General features: G+C 60.0%; 1 protein-coding gene and 1 pseudogene across 1 annotated transcript; both read left to right on the top strand.

Moving 5' to 3' along the window:
- Positions 1–1991: 1991 nt before the first annotated feature.
- Positions 1992–5678, top strand: LOC137143399 (dehydrogenase/reductase SDR family member 4-like; annotated as a pseudogene).
- A 3009-nt stretch (positions 5679–8687) lies between these two features.
- On the top strand, positions 8688–15782 carry JPH4 (junctophilin 4). The gene is made up of 5 exons (XM_067533125.1): positions 8688–9615; positions 10463–11255; positions 13282–13400; positions 13856–14400; positions 15194–15782. Exons 1-5 carry the CDS (start codon positions 9237–9239, stop codon positions 15272–15274), a joined length of 1917 nt encoding a protein of 638 aa, XP_067389226.1. The 5' UTR covers positions 8688–9236; the 3' UTR covers positions 15275–15782.
- The last annotated feature ends 1389 nt before the right edge of the window (positions 15783–17171 follow it).

Raw genomic sequence — 17171 nt, 5'->3', positions numbered from 1 at the left:
CGAGTCCTGGTGCCAAAACGTTTTCCAACAGGGATTGCCTTTTGCAGCTGTTGCTTTTGGCCCCTCCCTCCAGCCCTCAGTGCTTTTTCACTTGTGTGCAGAACTTAATTCTCAAATATTCCAGAAGGGAAGTATGCTCTTGTGAAACCGGGTGGAATATCAGAGACGGTTTGAACCAAACTTCCTGAATTACAAGAAATATCATATCAAATCGGACATGCACGGCATCTCTTGTACAGTCAGGCTTTGCTAAGGTAGATAAGCATGTTTATATGGCCTGGTCTACGCTGGTGGCTTAATTCGAATTAAAGTCCCTTAATTCAAATTAATTACTCCCGCGTCTACACCTGCGCATTGTTAATTCGAATTAGGGAGCCTTTAAAATCGAATTAATAAAACCACCTCTGCAAGTGGATTAGCGCCTGAAGCGCATCCGTTAATTCACATTAGTGTGGACACAATGGGACTTAATTCGAATTAATTGGCCTCCAGACTGTATCCCATGATGCCCCATTTCAGCACCCTCCCCCAAAGCAGCCCCGGGAAGATTTCAATCTTCATTTCCTGCAGTGAACGGGTTTAAAATCCAAGCTGCGATCACCCCCCCCCCCCCCCCCACACACACACACAACAGGCCCTTTGCAGTTTGTCTCTTTAAGGGTTTGAAAGATTTCACCCCCCGCCCCGCCTGGTGAATGCATTTTAAATGGTTAGTTGCACTGTGCGATAGCGTCCCACATTGCACCGCTTCCTAATTCGAATTAAGGCTGGCCAGTGTGGACGCAAGAAACCAGCCCAAACACTGCAGTGTGGCCAGTCGGCAGCGCTTTCTATAAACCGCTTTCTGTCATTCGAATTAAGCTCATTCGAATTAGTGCTGCAGTGTAGACATAGCCTTAGTGTGGGTCGGCTTTCTAGTATGAGGTGTAAATACGTATGTGGAACCCCCAGGACATGACCCACAGACCTGTGGTCTGCTATCTCAGGGACGGGAGGGTCAAGGCAGACTCAGAGTCTGTCCAGCAAGCAATAGGGCTGGAGATGCCCCTCCCAGGGCGCCCAGGAGAGGACGGAGACTATTTGGGGGCGTAGTCTGGAGCCAGGGGGGAAAGAGGGCTGGATGGGCTGTGTGGGGAGCTGGTGAGCCCAGGTCTGCCTCCAGGGTTCCCCCTGAGAACTCCAGTCTGGCTTTTTGGTGTCCTTTGGTAACGTGAACCTGGAGCACGTTTGTGTTGAGGGGAAGTCCTGGGACTAGAAGCCCCCTGAAGCCGGCATGAAGAGGCTTCCTGCCAGTCCACAGCAGCCCTTCTGCAGTGACTGAGGAATCCAGAGTCCTCTCTGGACTTGAGGATCAATCCCGGACTTTGTGAGTGCGTCACCATTGAAATGCCTTTAAAAAGCAAGGAAAGCAGATGCACTCTGCTGGGCGGTTGGCGGCAATCCGTAAGAACCCAGGCCTGCCCCGTACAACCCAGAAGCAGACTGGCATTAAAGAGCAGAGCAGGGTGGAAGGGGGCGCTACACATGCAATGCCTGGCTTTCAAAATTGGGGGGTGTCTGTGGGGGGGACCATCCCTGCTCCACAAAAGCAGGTGCCACCACACCCCATAATCATGGTTTTCTGTCCGGTTTTCGTACTTCACACCAAGCCTGCAGTGTAGGAAGGGCCATGATCTGATAAAAACCCCTCTGCTGCCCAGAGAGATGCATTGTTTCGGCATCTTCCGGTTGACGATTTCTGCTTTTTGTATGTTATGCTTTCTGCTGCAATTTTCCCAACTTTCTCTCCCAAGGCAGGGGTCAATGCACAGTGTGGGGCTAACAGACTAATGGCCTGGAAGGGAGTTGTGGGTGTGATCACACAATCTGCACGTCCATGCCCCTGGTGCAAGCAGCTTTGTGAGTCAGCCAGCGCCCACCTGAACCCGCCTGTTTGCCCCACAAAAATAAGGGACGCAGACTAGTTCCTTGTCTTTCTCCTCCTACCACCTATGAGGAAAGGGATGCAGATGCTGGAAGACAGAGACTGCAACAAGAAAGTGGAGCCGAGGTTTGGTAACATCTACTGGGGTGAGAAAACGGTTTTACCGTCCCAGAAACTTCCCGAGTTTTCCCAGGCCCCTGACCATTATGAGGCTGAACTTTGTTGCATTTGGGTTTATTTTTTACAGCTTCTTTACAAGTCAAGAAAATTGTTCTCTTGAAAACAGCTGTCCGAGGCAGACAAAATGACCTGGGATCAACGTCAGTAGGGCAGGGAAGAAGAGGGTTGACTTTAGCGATGTGACAGGATAAACCCTCTCCCCTTGGTGGTGAGCAGGCGGGGAGGCGTTCTTGGAGGAGTCGCACCACCCCTTCCATCAGGTGGCCTTCTGGGGTCCAATCCCGCTCTCGGGGGCGGGACCAGATGTCAGGTGAGTGATTGGGCGGGACTTCTGGTGACAGGGGCGGGGCCTAAGGGTCAAGGGGGGTAGGGCTTCCGGTGTCAGGGGGTGGGGCTAACGTAAATGGCTCTAAAAACACGTGGCTTTAAGCAGCCGGATTAAGGGTGATGGACGTCAAGGCGAAACACAACTTCCCTTTCTACCGTTTTTCTTGCCGAGGGGCGATTTCATGCCCAACACGAAGCTAAAACCAGATAGGGAGGTTTGCTCCGTCGACATAAAACCTGCCAGGAAATCTCCAGGCGTGCGCCTCTCGCTTTCAAAAAGTTGGGTGGCTCGTTCAAACAGCCCTTCTTTTCGATTTTAACACTCGGAAAGAAAACGAGCACCCGTCGGGGAAGAAATTAAGTGCCTCGGCCCTGGCGAAACGCACTCCCTGGTTTACATAAGCCGTTTGTTCTTCGAAGCCAGCCTGTGTGTGTGTGTGTGTTTGGTTTCCAGGGTGTGAATTGAACGCTTTCTCTGCCGAGGACAAGCGATCATTTTTGAGCAGAGTTTTCATTTCGGCAAATCGTTAAAGGCCCGTGGATTTGTTTCAAACGCTGCTCGGCTGATTTCGACGGTTACAAAGCTAGGAAAGAAAAAGGCCGCGTGTGTGGGGAACAGCCGTCTTCTCCACTGACTGTTTTACACAGGCTGTTTGTTATTTTAAGGGTGTGTGTTTTGTCTAAAGATTTCTTCACAGCAGTTTTTTGTTAGGCCAAACTTCAGCCGCCGAGGCAAGCCACCCATCTTGTCTCTCTCCGCCACGTGCTCCATGACATGGGCTTTCCGGCCGCTTTAAAACTTTCTCTCCCTTCATTTCTCTCCCTCTCGGCTGCGCTCTCCCGCTTCGTGCCTCCTTCCTTTTCCTTAAAACAGGCGTAAAAGCGTCCTTCGTTTCAAAACGCACACCGGGATTTTTCAGACTTCGTTTCAAACTGTATTCAAATAATTTTTTTCTCTAAAAACTAACGTTTTAATACCTTCATTGATTTATTTTTTGGAAAGCACGACGCTGGCTTTTTTCTAAAAAGCTAATCTTTAATCCTTTTTTGTCCCCCTAAAAAACACATCAACCTGCTTTTTCTAAAACACCGAATTCTCCGTACCATTATTTCAAAACACTGCGCACAAGTTTTTTCATTATTCTTTTAAAACTCTCGCTGGTCTGATAATTTGCCCGGTCCTGGTCCGCTTTATTTCCGACGTGATCGAAAATTGCCTACAGCACAATTTGTCTCTGAAGCCCTCTTTTCTTCTAACCTTCACGTGGGAACACACACAGGCAAAGAGCAATCAGGTACCCTATAAAAATATACATGATTCCCCCTCTCAAAATGACCTATAGGACCAAACGCATAACTGTCCAAATAGAGACCAGAGGAGAGGCGGGACATAAACCATTAAGTGGGTGTGGCCACCTGTCAAAATCCCACAGTGACAAATGCTGTGCAGCCCTGGACTACTACCTTCTACGTGTCCGCGGCAGAGTCCGGAGATGCCCTAAAATGGAGGCCGGGTGCTGGGATCTGCCACCTTGTGGGTGGGGGGCCTGTGTGGGTTGGAAACAGCCGGGGACACCCAGGGGACCCTGTCCAGAAAGGTGGCTCTTGTGACGGTGTCTACGGAGGGGTGAGTGACGGTGCCCCCTCCCCCCCCCCGCCGCACTGCCGGTGCCCCTCACTCCCCACCCCTGCTGTCTCCCCCAGCAACGGCTTTGCTGCTGCCCGGCGCCTGGCCCAGGACGGGGCCCACGTGGTTCTGAGCAGCCGGAAGCAGAGTAACGTGGACCGGGCCGTGGCCCAGCTGCGAGCCGAGAACCTCAGCGTCTCCGGGACCGTGTGTCATGTGGGCAGAGCGGAGGGTTGGGAGCGCCTGGTCGCCACGGTGAGCCCGGACGCCTGGGTTCTCTCCCGGCTCCAGGAGGGCAGTGGGGGCTAGTGGTTAGAGCAGGGGGCTGGGAGCCAGGACTCCTGGGTTCTCTCCCCAGCTCTGGGAGGGCAGGACCCAGAGAAATGGGGCACGGATCTCAGCTCTCGCCAGGCCCTGGAGCATCATGGGGACATCGACATCCTGGTCTCCAACGCGGCCGCCAACCCGTTCTTCGGGAACACGCTGGACGCCAGCGAGGACGTGTGGAACAAGGTGGGGGGGAGGTAGTGGGGGACGGGGGGCTGAGCAGAGAGCAGGGCTTGATGGGGAACTTGCTGGGGCAAAGGTGGGGTTAGGGGTCAGAGGAAGGGGCGGGGTGAGGTGGTCTCTGTGGGGGGCAGAGGGGGAAGGTCCCTGGGTGGGCCTGTGGGGAAGAGGGCGGGAGATCAGGGGGTGCAGCATAGCATCGTGGGGGGGGGGGGGCAGAAGCCGGCCCCTTTCCTGACATCCCCCCAGATCAACGTGACGGTGATGGCCCTGCTGGTTGGCCTGGTCGTGCCCCACATGGAGAAATGGGGGTGACTGCGGGGGAGGGGGGCGAGACATTGGAGGGTGCGAGGAGGATGGAGGCAGGGAAGTCGGGGTGCAGGGGGGTGTCTGGGGATGGTTGGCTGGTGGGGGGGGGGGGCTGAGGGACAGCTGGCAGGTAGGCGGGGCAGTGGCGGGGCCGGGGCTGGCTGGTGAATGGGATGGGAGGGCTGGCTAGCGGGGGGGGGGAGGGCTGCGCTGAGACTCTCTGCCCCCCCCCCCCCAGGTGCTGGGCCCATAAAGTGTCTCTAAGACGGCCCTGCTGGGCCTCGCCAAGGCCCTGGTGCCTGAGCTGAGCCCCCGCAACGTCCCCATCAACGGGCTGGCGCCGGGAGTCGTACGGACCAAATTCAGCAGCGTCCTCAGTGCGGAGGGGAACACCGCTGGGGGCGGGCCTCACTGGGGGGGGGGCACAGAGCCATGACCCCCCCCAACTCTGCTTTTTCTTTCAGCTGTGGAGGGACGAAGCCATGAAGGAGAAAATGATGGAGAATCTGAGAGTGCAGAGGTACCGATGGCCCCCAGCCCCCCATCCCGGCCCCATCCTTCCCTGCAGCCCCCCATCCAGTCCCCTTCCCACCCTGAAAAACCCCATCCATCCACCCATCCTTCCCTGCAGCCCCCCCTGACATCCCCCATCCAGCCCTCCCCGCACTAACTCCCCCTCCTCTCCCCAGGCTGGGGGTCCCATCTGACTGTGTTGGAATCGTCGTGTCCCTCTGCTCCCCCAATGCCAGCTACATCACGGGGAAGACGGTGGTGGTGGCTGGGAGCGCCCCCTCCCGGCTCTGAGCCCCCCGCCCCCACCAAGACAGATGGATGGCTGGACGGGCTGGGCCCGGAGGACCCAAATTGTGGGGCTTGCTGGGTTGGTGGCTGTTGGGATACATGCCTCAGGGGAGGGGGTTTTGGGGGTCCCCTCTTGGGGGTCTGGGAGAGAAGCTGGGTTTGGGTGGCAGGGATTTGTGGGGGGCTAAAGGGACGTGGGGGAGCAAGAATTTTTGTCTGTGTCCTGGGAGGTTGGGGGCCATTTTGGGGGGGCCAGGAAGGGGGGGCTCCAGCAGGTAGACGGGGGGGCAGGTAGTGGGGGGGCGAGGCAAATATTGTGGTGCACGTCAGGGGGGAGGGGTGGGGGCGGTTTGGGGGGGCAGCGATGGGGCAGGGAGGAGAAAGGGTGTTGAGGGGGGCTGGGAGGTGGCTTGGGGGGACAGACCCCCCTTTGCGGAAGGGGGCTGAGTGTTGGGGGGCCAGGGGACCCCTGCCTTCCCCCCTCCCACCACCACGGAGCAGCGCCTCGTGGGACGACTGGATACATTGTTACCGCCTCCCTCTTTCCTGGGGCGGGGGGGGGGGGCGGTGTATAAATGGGGTGAAGAAGAGGCGGGGCCTAACTAGAAGCCCGGCCCCTCCCTCCCACGTTACGTGCCTCTAGGAGGGGGGGGCTGTGTTGTGGAGAAATCCCCCGCCCCCCCCCCCCCACACACACACACACTCCGCCTCTCTCACCGCCCCCAGCTGCCTCGCCCGGCTCTGCCCCGCAGACGGCGCGTTTCTGCCCCTCCATCCCGGCATTTCCACCTTCCCCCTTTTCTGCTCCCCCCCCGCCGCCTCCGTCCCCCCCTCCCCCCGGCTCTTTTCTCCCTCCGCCGGGGGAATTTCCACCCTCCCTCCTCTGGGTGTCCGCCCCTCCCCTCCTGGGGGGGTGGCTCCTTCCCCCCCCCCCGGGCATTTTCCTCTGCTCCTTTCTGCATTCCCACCTTCTGCCCATCTTCCGCCGGGCCCCGCTGGCTGCCCCCCCCCCCCCCCGCATTCCCCCCCCCCCCCCCCCCGGCTCGCATCCCCCCCCCCCCCCCGGCTAAACATTGTCACTCCCTGAGAATTTCGGGGGGGAAATCTCCCAGCCCGCCGCACCGCTCCGTCCCGCCCTGGCTCGCCCCACGGCTTCTCCCGGCTCCCCCGGGCGGGGCTGAGCGCCCCACATGAGCCGGCTCCGGGCCGCCGGCCGCCTTGGGTGTGTCTCTGCCTGCCGCTTTCCTGGCGCGGACCCGCTTCCTGCCGCCGCCGCCGATCGGGGAATGAATCGGGTGAGTGGCTGGAAAATCCAGGCGTCCGTCTGTCCGTCCGTCCCTGTGCACCCCATCCATCGAACTATCCCCCTACACCCCCTCTACCGAGATATCTATCTATCCATCCCCAGGCACCCCCATCCATCCATCCATCCCCCTTCCATCTACCCCCATACACCCCTATATCTATCTGTCTATCCATCCCCATGCACCCCATCCATCCATCTATCCCCGTACACCCCCCTATATCTATCTGTCTATCTATTTATCCAGCCCCATACACCCTCATTCATCCATCTATCCCTGTGCACCCCATCTATCTATCCCCATACACCCCATTTATCTATCTATCTATCCCCAGACACCCCCCTATATCCATCTATCTGTCCATCCCCAGACACCCCAGACACCCCTTCTATCTCTCTATCTATCTCCAGGTAACATTTTGTGCTCTTGTGGTTATGGGGTTTATTTTGGTGGAGGAGTGTCCTCCTGCCACGCCCTGGTGGAGGGAAGGAGTCATGCTCCCTGTGGGTCTGTGTGTGTGTTTGTGTGTGTGTCCCTGCTGCCCCCTGCTGGCGGGGCTGAGCCCTGCTCCCTGTGTGTGTGGTATGGCAGAGGGTGTCTTTTTCAGGCCGCCTGTTCCTCTGAGTTGGGAGTACGATTGTTCTTTCCTCCCACCCCAGCCGCTTTCTCACCCTCTCTTGTTGTAGGTACCCCACACCATGAGGCCACTGATGGGAGCCCTCCCTGCCCCTCCGCACCCCCAGCAGCGTGTCTGCTTCCTGGGAACACCCGGCGCCTCCCTGAGCCAGGGAACCGGGAACCCATCCCGTCGCCTGTAGCCAGAGATTGCCAAGGCCTGCTCTACGCCTGTTGGACACTTACACCTGTAGCTGGGGAACTCCTGGGCTGTAGAACACCAAGAATCCCAAGTTGCAGCATGGCAACACACAGTCATAACCAGGTGGCTGCAGATCCGGAGGACTCAGTCTGCCTGTAACCAGAGAACTGAGCACCCGCTGCCTGTAGCTGAAGAAATACAGTCCCTGCTATACACCTGTCACCAGACAACTCCAGGACCACTGTCCGCCTGTAGCCAGAGAACTCCAGTACCACTGTCCGCCTGTAGCTAGAGAACTCCAGGACCACTATACGCCTGTAGCTAGAGAACTCCAGGACTGCTGTATGCCTGTAGCTAGAGAACTCCAGGACCGCTGTATGTCTGTAGCTGGAGAAGCCTGGGACAACCGTAGCTAGAGAACTCCAGGACCACTCTACGCCTATAACGACAGGATATAGGGACTGCCTGTCACAAGAGACCCCCGGACTCATCGTATGCCTGTAGCTGCAGAAACCAAGGACTGTATCTAGAGAACTCCCCACCCCCGTTTGCCTGTAAAATACAGACGCCCAGGTCACAGGATGGCAGCACGCAGCCATAACCGGGTCATTGCTGATTGGGACTCCAGGACCACACTACACCTGTGACCAGAGAACTCCAGGACCCACATACAGGTGTAATCAGACAGCTCCATGCCCCAGTAGCTACAGCATTCCAGGCCGTGGTCCGACGGTAGGGCACAACCAGATTACTGTAGGTGTTGAGGCAACCCTCTGCCTGTAGCCAAAGATGTCTGGGACTGCTGTATGAATAACCCCCGCTTTACACATGTAGGTGGAGAAGTCTGGGACTTTTGTGCCACTGTACCACTGCCGTGCGCCTGCTCCAGGATCTCTGTCCAGCTGTAGCTCCACTGACTGTTTGCAGGTAGTGGTGCCTGGGATTTGTGTATGACTGTAGCCCACCGGTAACTAGAGATTGCTGTCCAACTGTAACCCCCACCACGTGCCTGTAGGTGGAGAACCCTCGGGCTGGCATATGGCTGTAGCTCCACTGTTGACCTGTAGGAGGAGAGCTCCTGGTTCTCGGTACACCTGTAGCTACACCGTTCACCCGTAGACCAAGACGCCTGGGATCTCGCTACAGCTGTCAAGGGGTGGACTTGCGACTGTAGCCCCGCGAGCCGCCTGTAGGTGGCAAAGTCTGGGACCTCGCTCCCAGCTGTAGGGGAAGAACTCCAGGACCGGCGGACCCCCCAGATGCCGCCCTGACCTTGCCGGGCAGGAGCACGCCAGTCGGCAGGGAGCGAACGCAGCCCCCCACCCATGCAAGGGGGCGCCACCTAGCGCCAGCTCCACACGGTGGGGCCGGCCCCAGTGATGAGCGCAGGGACTTGTGGGTAGCCGGCGCCGGGGGGGAGGCGGGGCCCCCGCTACCTGCATGTCCCACGGCGGCAGGTTCGAGTTTGACGATGGCGGTTGCTACGTGGGCGGCTGGCAGGAGGGCCGGGCGCACGGGTACGGGGTCTGCACCGGCCCCGGGGCCCAGGGCGAATACAGCGGGCAGTGGCGGCGGGGTTTCGAATCTCTGGGCGTCTACACCTGGCCCAGCGGCAACACCTACCAGGGCCACTGGACCCAGGGCAAGCGGGAGGGGCTGGGCGTGGAGCGCAAGAGCAAGTGGTGCTACAAGGGGGAGTGGAGTCACGGGCTGAAGGGCCGGGCCGGCATCTGGGAGAGCCACTCCGGGGTCACCTACGAGGGCGCCTGGAGGGACGGGCTGCAGGATGGCTACGGCACGGAGACCTACGCCGATGGAGGTGAGGGCGGACGGGCGCCAGCTCCGGGGGTGGGGGTGGGGGTGGGAGGCAAGGCGGTGGGGGAGGGAGCGGGGGAGGGAGAGTGGGGGGTTCTCTGGCCATCTTGTCCAGTCCGGCTGCTGTTCTGCACTCGGTCACTTCATCCATCCATCCCCCTACACTTCCGTCCGTCCATCCATCCCCCTACACCTCCATCCATCCATCCATCCCCCTACACGTCCATCTATCCATCCATCCACACACCCATCCCTCTACACCTCCGTCTGTCCATCCATCCCCTACACGCCCATCCATCCATCCCCCTACACCTCCATCCATCCATCCATCCCCCTACATCTCTGTCCATCCGGCCATCCACACTCCCATCCATCCCCCTACACGTCCATCCGTCCATCCCCCTACACCTCCATCCATCCCCCTACACGTCCCTATATCCATCCATCCATCCCCCCACACGCCCATCCATCCATCCCCATGCCCATCCATCCCCCTACACCTCCATCCGTCCATCCAGTCACACGTCCACACATCCACACGACCATCCATCCCCCTACATGTCCATCCATTCATCCACACACTCATCCCCCTACACCTCTGTCTGTCCATCCATCCATTCATCCCCCTACACCTCCATCCGTCCGTCCGTCCATCCATCCACCTGGGTCCACCATCAACCCCTCTATCCCTGCAGTTCCACCTTCCCTCCCGCCTGCCCTTTCCACATTCGCTTCCTCCATCTGTCTGCCCACTTCCATGCACCTTGTTTCCATTCCACCCACCCCTTCCGGCCCCGGTTTGTCCCCACCCCTCCTCAAACAACCCCACCCCACTGTGCCCTCCCTTGCAGGCACCTACCAGGGCCAGTGGCAAGCCGGCAAGCGTCACGGCTACGGCGTCCGTCAAAGCGTCCCCTACCGCCAGGCCGCCTTGGTGTGTTCCCTGCGCCGCACCTCGCTGGAGTCCCTCCACAGCGACCCCGACCCCGGCGGGCCCCCTCCTCCGCTCCCACCCCCTCCCCTGCCCCCTCCGCTGCTCCCGGGGGACAGCCCAGCCTCCGGCTCCCGGGGCGGCTTCGTGCTGGCCTTCCCCGGCGACCCGGACTTCGCCAAGGGGGCCAAGAAGAAGACACGGGGCTTCTTCTTCCGGCGCTCCCTGCTGCTGAGCGGCCTACGGGTGCGCCGGGCCGACTCCAAAGCCTCGCTGGGCAGCAAGCGGGGCTCGCTGAAGAGCGAAGCCGGGGTGAGCTCGACCGGGAGCGAAGCCACCACCCTCAGCTACGCCGAGACCGAGCCCCCCGAGATGCCCTCCCGCTTGGGCATCGAAGGCTCCTCCACCGAGGTGTACGCCGGGGAGTGGCGGGCCGACCGGCGCAGCGGCCACGGGGTCAGCCGGCGCTCCAACGGGCTGCGCTACGAGGGCGAGTGGCTTGGCAACCGGCGGCACGGCTACGGGCGCACCACCTACCCCGACGGCACCAAGGAGGAAGGCAAGTACAAGCTGAACCGGCTGGTGAGCGGGAAGGTGAAGAACCTCATCCCCCTCCGGCGCAGCAAAGTCAAGGAGAAGGTGGACCGGGCGGTGGAGATGGCCCGGCGGGCCGTCAGCCTGGCCAGGCAGAAGCAGGAGATGGCGGCCACCAGGTCAGCAACGGTGCCGGGGTCGTGGGGGAGCTGGAGGATCGGGGGAGAGCGTGGGGTGGGCTGCAGGATACAGGGACTCAGGAGGATAGGGTGCATGGAGGTGTGTGGGGGGAAAAGCGGGGCAGGGTGTTGGGGATGTAGGAGGGGACTGGGGGCAGAGGGGAGGTGTGGGGGGGGCCACCGTGTGTGTGTGTGTGTGAGGGGGATGGTGGATGTAAATAACACCCCGCTGTTACGCTCTCTGGGGCCTGCAGTGGGGCTGGGGTTTGAGGTGGGCTTGGAGGGTCTGGTTTGAATCGGGGTGTCCTGTCCCCGCTCCCCAAGATTGGGTAGGATGCCCTCCCCCCGCTACCCCCTGGAATTCGGCCCTCAAAAACACCCCCGATTCCTGGCTACAAATCTAGGCAAGGCCCAGGCTTCCATTAGGCCATGTAGGCCTCAGTAGGCCCAAAGCCTTAACTCCGCCATCCGCATGGGCGGGGCTTCCGGGCCCACAACCCCCTTCCCAGGTGCCATTTTGTTCCTTCCCTGCACCCTCATGTCCCTGCCGGGGAAGGGGGACCTCACTCCACAATGGAGTGAGGTCTTGAGGGGTCACTGGCAGCCGTCTTCAAAGTTGACTCAAGGGACCCCCCCAACTGGGACGGCCATCTTGAAAGTTGACTCAAGGGACCCCCCCAACTGGGACGGCCATCTTGAAAGTTGACTCAAGGGACCCCCCCAACTAAGACGGCCATCTTGAAAGTTGACTCAACGGATCCCCCTCCCCCAACTGGGACAGCCATCTTGAAATCAGGTCCAAACCACCCTCATCTGGGTAGCCATATTAACCTTGGCTCAGGTGACCCTCCCAGCCGAGCAGCCATCTTGAAAGCTGGTTCAAATGGCTGTGGAGCTCCAGCTTGTCCATTCTCCCCGAGGCTCATGGGTATTTGTTGTGCACGGGCAGAACAAGGGCTGGACGGCACCTAATTAAAGATGGAGGCCCAGTAGGCAAATGAACTGGGAGGTCCCAGTGGCCAGTCGAAGGGGTGAAGGAGAAGTTCCAGCCCTACCCAGGAAGGGAGTGTTCAACCTGCATTGGGGGTGCGGTCAAGAGTAGCCATCTTGAAAGTGGGTACAAAGGCCCCCTGGGCATCTTGAAAGGGGGTTCAAAGGCCCCCAGCTGGGGCGGCCATTTTGAAAGTTGGCCAGTTGGCCCAGATGGAGGAGAGGCCGGGGGACTAGGGTGGAAGCCTTGCTGAGACTGGGGGGCCAGAGCAACAGGCCCGACTGCCCAACCATGACCATACCGAGGTGGTTCCTTGGGGGGGGCCGCGGGGTTTCTAGCGGCCATGGGGAAGGCAGGTGTGGGAAGGGACTTTGGCTGCCAGAACTTTTCTGCTTGCCCAGCGCTGGAGCCGAGAGAGAGATGACGGCTCCTGTCTGGCTGGCTGGAGTTTGCTTGTCTCTCTCTTCCTCCAGCGCGCTCCCCCTGGCTGCTTTTTTGTCGATTTGTCTCTCTGGCTGACTGGCTGGCTTCCTGTCCTGTTTTCTCTCTCCATTTCTTTCTTTCTGTCCCGTTTTCTCTCTCGTTCTTTCTTTTTTCTCTCTTGTCTCTGCCTTTCCCCCCCATTCCCTGCTCCCCCAGCCGCGTTCCCCCCCCCAGTGAGGGGATGGAGGGGGGAGAGGTTACATGCAAGCGCCTGGCAGAGGCTGCCAGGTCTCCTAGGCAACCGGGGGATGGCGACAGTGATTGGCTAACGGTTGCTGTGGAAACAGTGGAGCAGCAGCATCCACTAAGCATGGACCAGGGATGGGGGGGTGGGGGGGCTGAGAGAGGCTGCTCGTGGGGGATGGGCACTGCCCCACGCAGGGAGGGGTTGGGCAAGGGCTGGGTGGGCGGTCAGGGGTGGGGAAAAGATGGGGGTCAGGAGGGGGTGGCCCGGGAAGAGGAGGGGCCACCCCTCACCCCAGGGGGGGGCCCCACCCCTCACCCCAGGGGGGGGGCCCCACCCCACAGAGACCCACCTGCGCCTCTCCCCAGGGCGGCCGACGCCCGGCTGAAGGCCGCAGCGGCGCTGGTCTCTGCCGAGAAGGCCATGGAAGCTGCCCGCGTGGCCAAGATCTTGGCCCAGGACCTTCAGCCCGTCCTGGATGATCCCGGTGAGTTTGGGGCGGGGGGGAGCCCCTAACCCTGGGGGATTCCCCAGCCCCCCCATCTGGATGGGGCCGCCTGTGCGGGTCCCCGATATCGGGGAAAGCGGCGTCCGCTGTGCCCCATGCATACATGGGTGTGATGTTGAGCTGCACCCTCTTTTCTCTCCACGGCCCCCGTTTTCTCTCTGTACCCCAAATGCCCCCCTGTGTGTCGGGGGGTCCCCAATAGTGTATTGGGGTTATTAGACCTCATGGGGCTGTTCCCTAAGTGAACCCTGATTCCTGACCCCTTGACACCCCCTTTCTCTCTGCGCCCCTAAATCCAGAGTCCCGAATGTCTCTCTAGTGTATTGGGGGATGCTGACTCTGTGGGGGGGTGGCTTTAGATTTCGGGGGGCAGGTCCTGTCCTGAACTCCGTTTCTGACATACACACCCCCATTTCTGCCACCTCGAAATCCAGAGCCACGGCCCCGCCTGGACTCTGAAGGCACCGACACGGACCTGTTAGAATACGACAGCCCAGAGGTCTATGAAAACGGGGTCACCCCATCTGACGTGACCCCGGACCCCAGCTACCCTCCCACCCCGCTGCAGCCCTGGAGGGGGGACCCCCGCCGGACTTGGCACCCCTTGGAGAACGGGGGACCCCCTCGCGTACCCCCTGCGGACACATCAGACCCCGAGGAGGAGTGGCGATGCAGGAGATTCCCCACCCAGACACCGGGGTGCCCGCCTGAGGGGCTGTGGGAGGGGGACGAGGAGGAGGGGGGGCCAGGGCGCCCCCTGGAGGGCACCCCTCCCAGCGGCAGCTCTGGAAGCCTCCGGGAGGAAGAGGAGGAGGAGGACTACGAGGAAGAGCTCCCCCTGCTGGATATCGGGGAGCCCCAGGCACGGCCAGAGGTGGCAGGATCCCCGGTGGACGCTGGACGGGGGGCTGACCATCTGCCTGTGGGGGTGGGGGCTATGACTCGGGGTGCGAAGGAGACAGGAGCAGCTGTGAGACAGGTAAGAGGGGAAAAGGGCCTCCCCATCTTTCCAAAGATAGAACCCAGGAGTCCTGGATCCCAGCCCTCCCCTCCAGTTCTAACCACTAGACCACGCTGCCTTGCATTCCCTGCCCCCCCCCTCCCCCCAGCTAGGATAGAACCCGCGTCTATCAGGAGGCAGGGAATGGATGGTGGGGGGAGTGGGCGGGGCCCAGGAGATGAAGCTCCCTGGGATTGGCTGGCATCCTGGCTTCCGTCTCATAGCAACTGCATCCTCGGTGGAGCATCCCTCCCGCCCCACTGCAGCATCTCAGCCCCGCCCAGCAGAGCCGCAGTGGGGGGCACTGGGAGGAGCTGGCCGGGGGAGGGGAGCTGCGGGTCTGGTGGGTGAGAGTGGGGGGTGGGTTGGGAGCCAGGACTCCTGGGTTCTCTCCCTGGCTCTGGGAGGGGGGTGGGGTCTAGTGGTTAGAATGGGGGCCTGGGAGCCAGGACTCCTGGGTTCTCTCCCAGCGCAGGGTAGGGTCTAGTGGTTAGAGCGGGGGCCTGGGAGCCAGGACTCCGGGGTTCTCTGGGGGAGGGGAAAAGTCCCGTGGTTTGGAGTGGGGGGTGGTGGCTGGGGGTCACATGGAGGATGGGGGATGTGGGCTGGCAAGTTGAGAGTGGTCAGGGTGTGTTTCGGGGGGGGGGATGTGGCAAGCCTGGGGCAGTGGGGGGTTGAGGGTGGGGGGGGCGTTATGGGGGGAAGCGTTTGGGGAGAAGGTGTGTGTGGGGGGGGTCAGAGGCGTGTCTCACTCGTCTGGTTTCCCTTGCAGGGAGCTCACCCATTGGTCGTCCTGGCTGTCGTGTTGATTGACGTCTGCCTGGCTCACCTCTTCTCTCTGCTGCTCACCTGAGATGGGGGGGCGGGGGGGCTGCTTCCCAACGGCCCCCTCCCTTTCCCCTCTCCCGGCCTGTCACTCTTTCTCTGCCGCTCTGTCTCCTTCCTCCTTTCCTCCCTCGCCCCTTCCGGGCCTGTGCCTCGCGCCCCCAGCGTCTCCCACTCCCAGGTCTGTTTCATCCCCTCTCTCCTGCTCATTCGCCCTCCGTCCGAGTCTTGCACTCCTCCTTTCCACATCTGCCCCCTTCCTTCGCTCCCTGCTTCTCTCTCTAGATTGTTTACATACGAAGGGCTCTTTCTAGCAGATTTCTCTTTCTCCGTCTTGAGACCACGGCAAACCCGTACCCCCCAATTTGAAATTCGAGGTTCTTTTCCCTTGAACGTCCGCCTTCTTTGGGGGTTTGGTAAATCGGGGCTGGGGGACCCCAGGGCTGGGGATCCCAGCAGGGGACTCACTCACCGCGCCGAGGGGTTTTTCTCTCCCGGTCCCTCAAAAAACAGACAAAAAAAACCGGTGAACTTTTCTTTCCGCTTTTTTAACGATTTTTTTCTTGCTGCGTCTGAATGAAATAACTAGTTAAAAAAAATTAACGGGGGAGGGGCGGGGGGGATGATCCTGCCATGGGGGGGAGGAGACTGGGGAAATGGTGAAGGGCTGATGAGGACAGCCGCTACACCTAGCGGGCGAAGGAGGAAGTCCCGCCTTTGGAAGGATGGGTTTAAAGGGGTCAAACAGGAATTCCTGCCTCCTGGAGGGCTTAGCCAGTAGCTCATGGGGAAGAACACCATCTTCTGGAGGGTGTGTGTGTGGGGGGGAAGTTCCTCCTTCAGGAGGACCGCCCCCCCAAGGGTACGCCACAGGAAGTCCCGCCTTTGGCAGGGATGTGACGGTGCAATACAGGATGTTCTGCTTTTGGGGAGAGAACACTCCCCGAAGGAGCAAAACAGGAAGTCCTGCCTCTTGTAGGGAGGTGATGGTGCAATACAGGAAGTCCTGCCTTTTGTAAGGATGCGATGGTGCAATACAGGAAGTCCTGCCTTTTGTAAGGATGTGAGGGTGCAATACAGGATGTTTCGCCCTCTGCAGGGCAGAGGACGCTCACCAGAGGGGCGGAACAGGAAGTCCCACCTTTTTAAAGGGACGTGATGTGCAATACAGGAAGTTCTGCCTTCCAGAGGGTAGAAAATACTCCTAACAGAGGCAAAGCAGGAAGTCCCGCCTTTTGGCAGAGATCTGAGGAAGTCCCGACTTCTGGAAGACATGTTTTAGGCCAAGGAGAAGGGCTCCATGGTCCTGCCTGATCACAGAAGGGGAACTCAATGATCTGTGTTGACTTAGAGTGGGGGGCCTGTAGAGTTGTGGGGGTGGGGGGAACACCCTTCCAATCACCCAGGGCAGGGTGAGTAAGTTGAGGGGGGAGCCATTTGTGGGGTGCCCCCCCTGGCACGAATCTCCCTCTCGGCCCCCCTCGAAAATGCATGAGGATGCTCAGTGTATTGGGATTGTGTATAATCGACTCTGATCCCCCCTGGTCCTGGCCGTTTTCTACCTCCCTCCCTGCTGGCTTTCCCCCTCCCTCGCTCCGGCCTTGCTCCGACTGCCTTTTCCACGTGGATATTTCTTATATCGTGTCTTTGGGATTGAAAACGAAACGTCTTGCAGATTTGAACCATGAGAAATTTAATAAAAAAAATATATTAATAAAAAAAAGGGGGGGAAGGGACCGACGGCGTCTTTTTTCACATGGCGTCCTGGCCCCCCCCCCCCCATCCTGCTCTGGCCACTAGACCCCTGGAGGAGTAGGGTCTAGTGGGCAGAGCAAGGGGGGCTGGACTCCTGGGTTCTCTCCCCAGCGCTGGGGGGAGGAGTGGTGGCTAGTGGTTAGAGTGTGGGGCAGCTGGGAGCCAGGACT

The sequence above is a fragment of the Emydura macquarii genome, unplaced genomic scaffold, assembly GCF_026122565.2.
Source record: "Emydura macquarii macquarii isolate MOO-44397 ecotype Brisbane River unplaced genomic scaffold, CSIRO-AGI_Emac_v2 contig_3322, whole genome shotgun sequence".
In the NCBI taxonomy this organism is placed as follows: domain Eukaryota; kingdom Metazoa; phylum Chordata; order Testudines; family Chelidae; genus Emydura; species Emydura macquarii.
The sequence above is the reverse complement of the archived record's forward strand: the minus strand, read 5'-3'. Positions and strand labels throughout refer to the sequence as shown.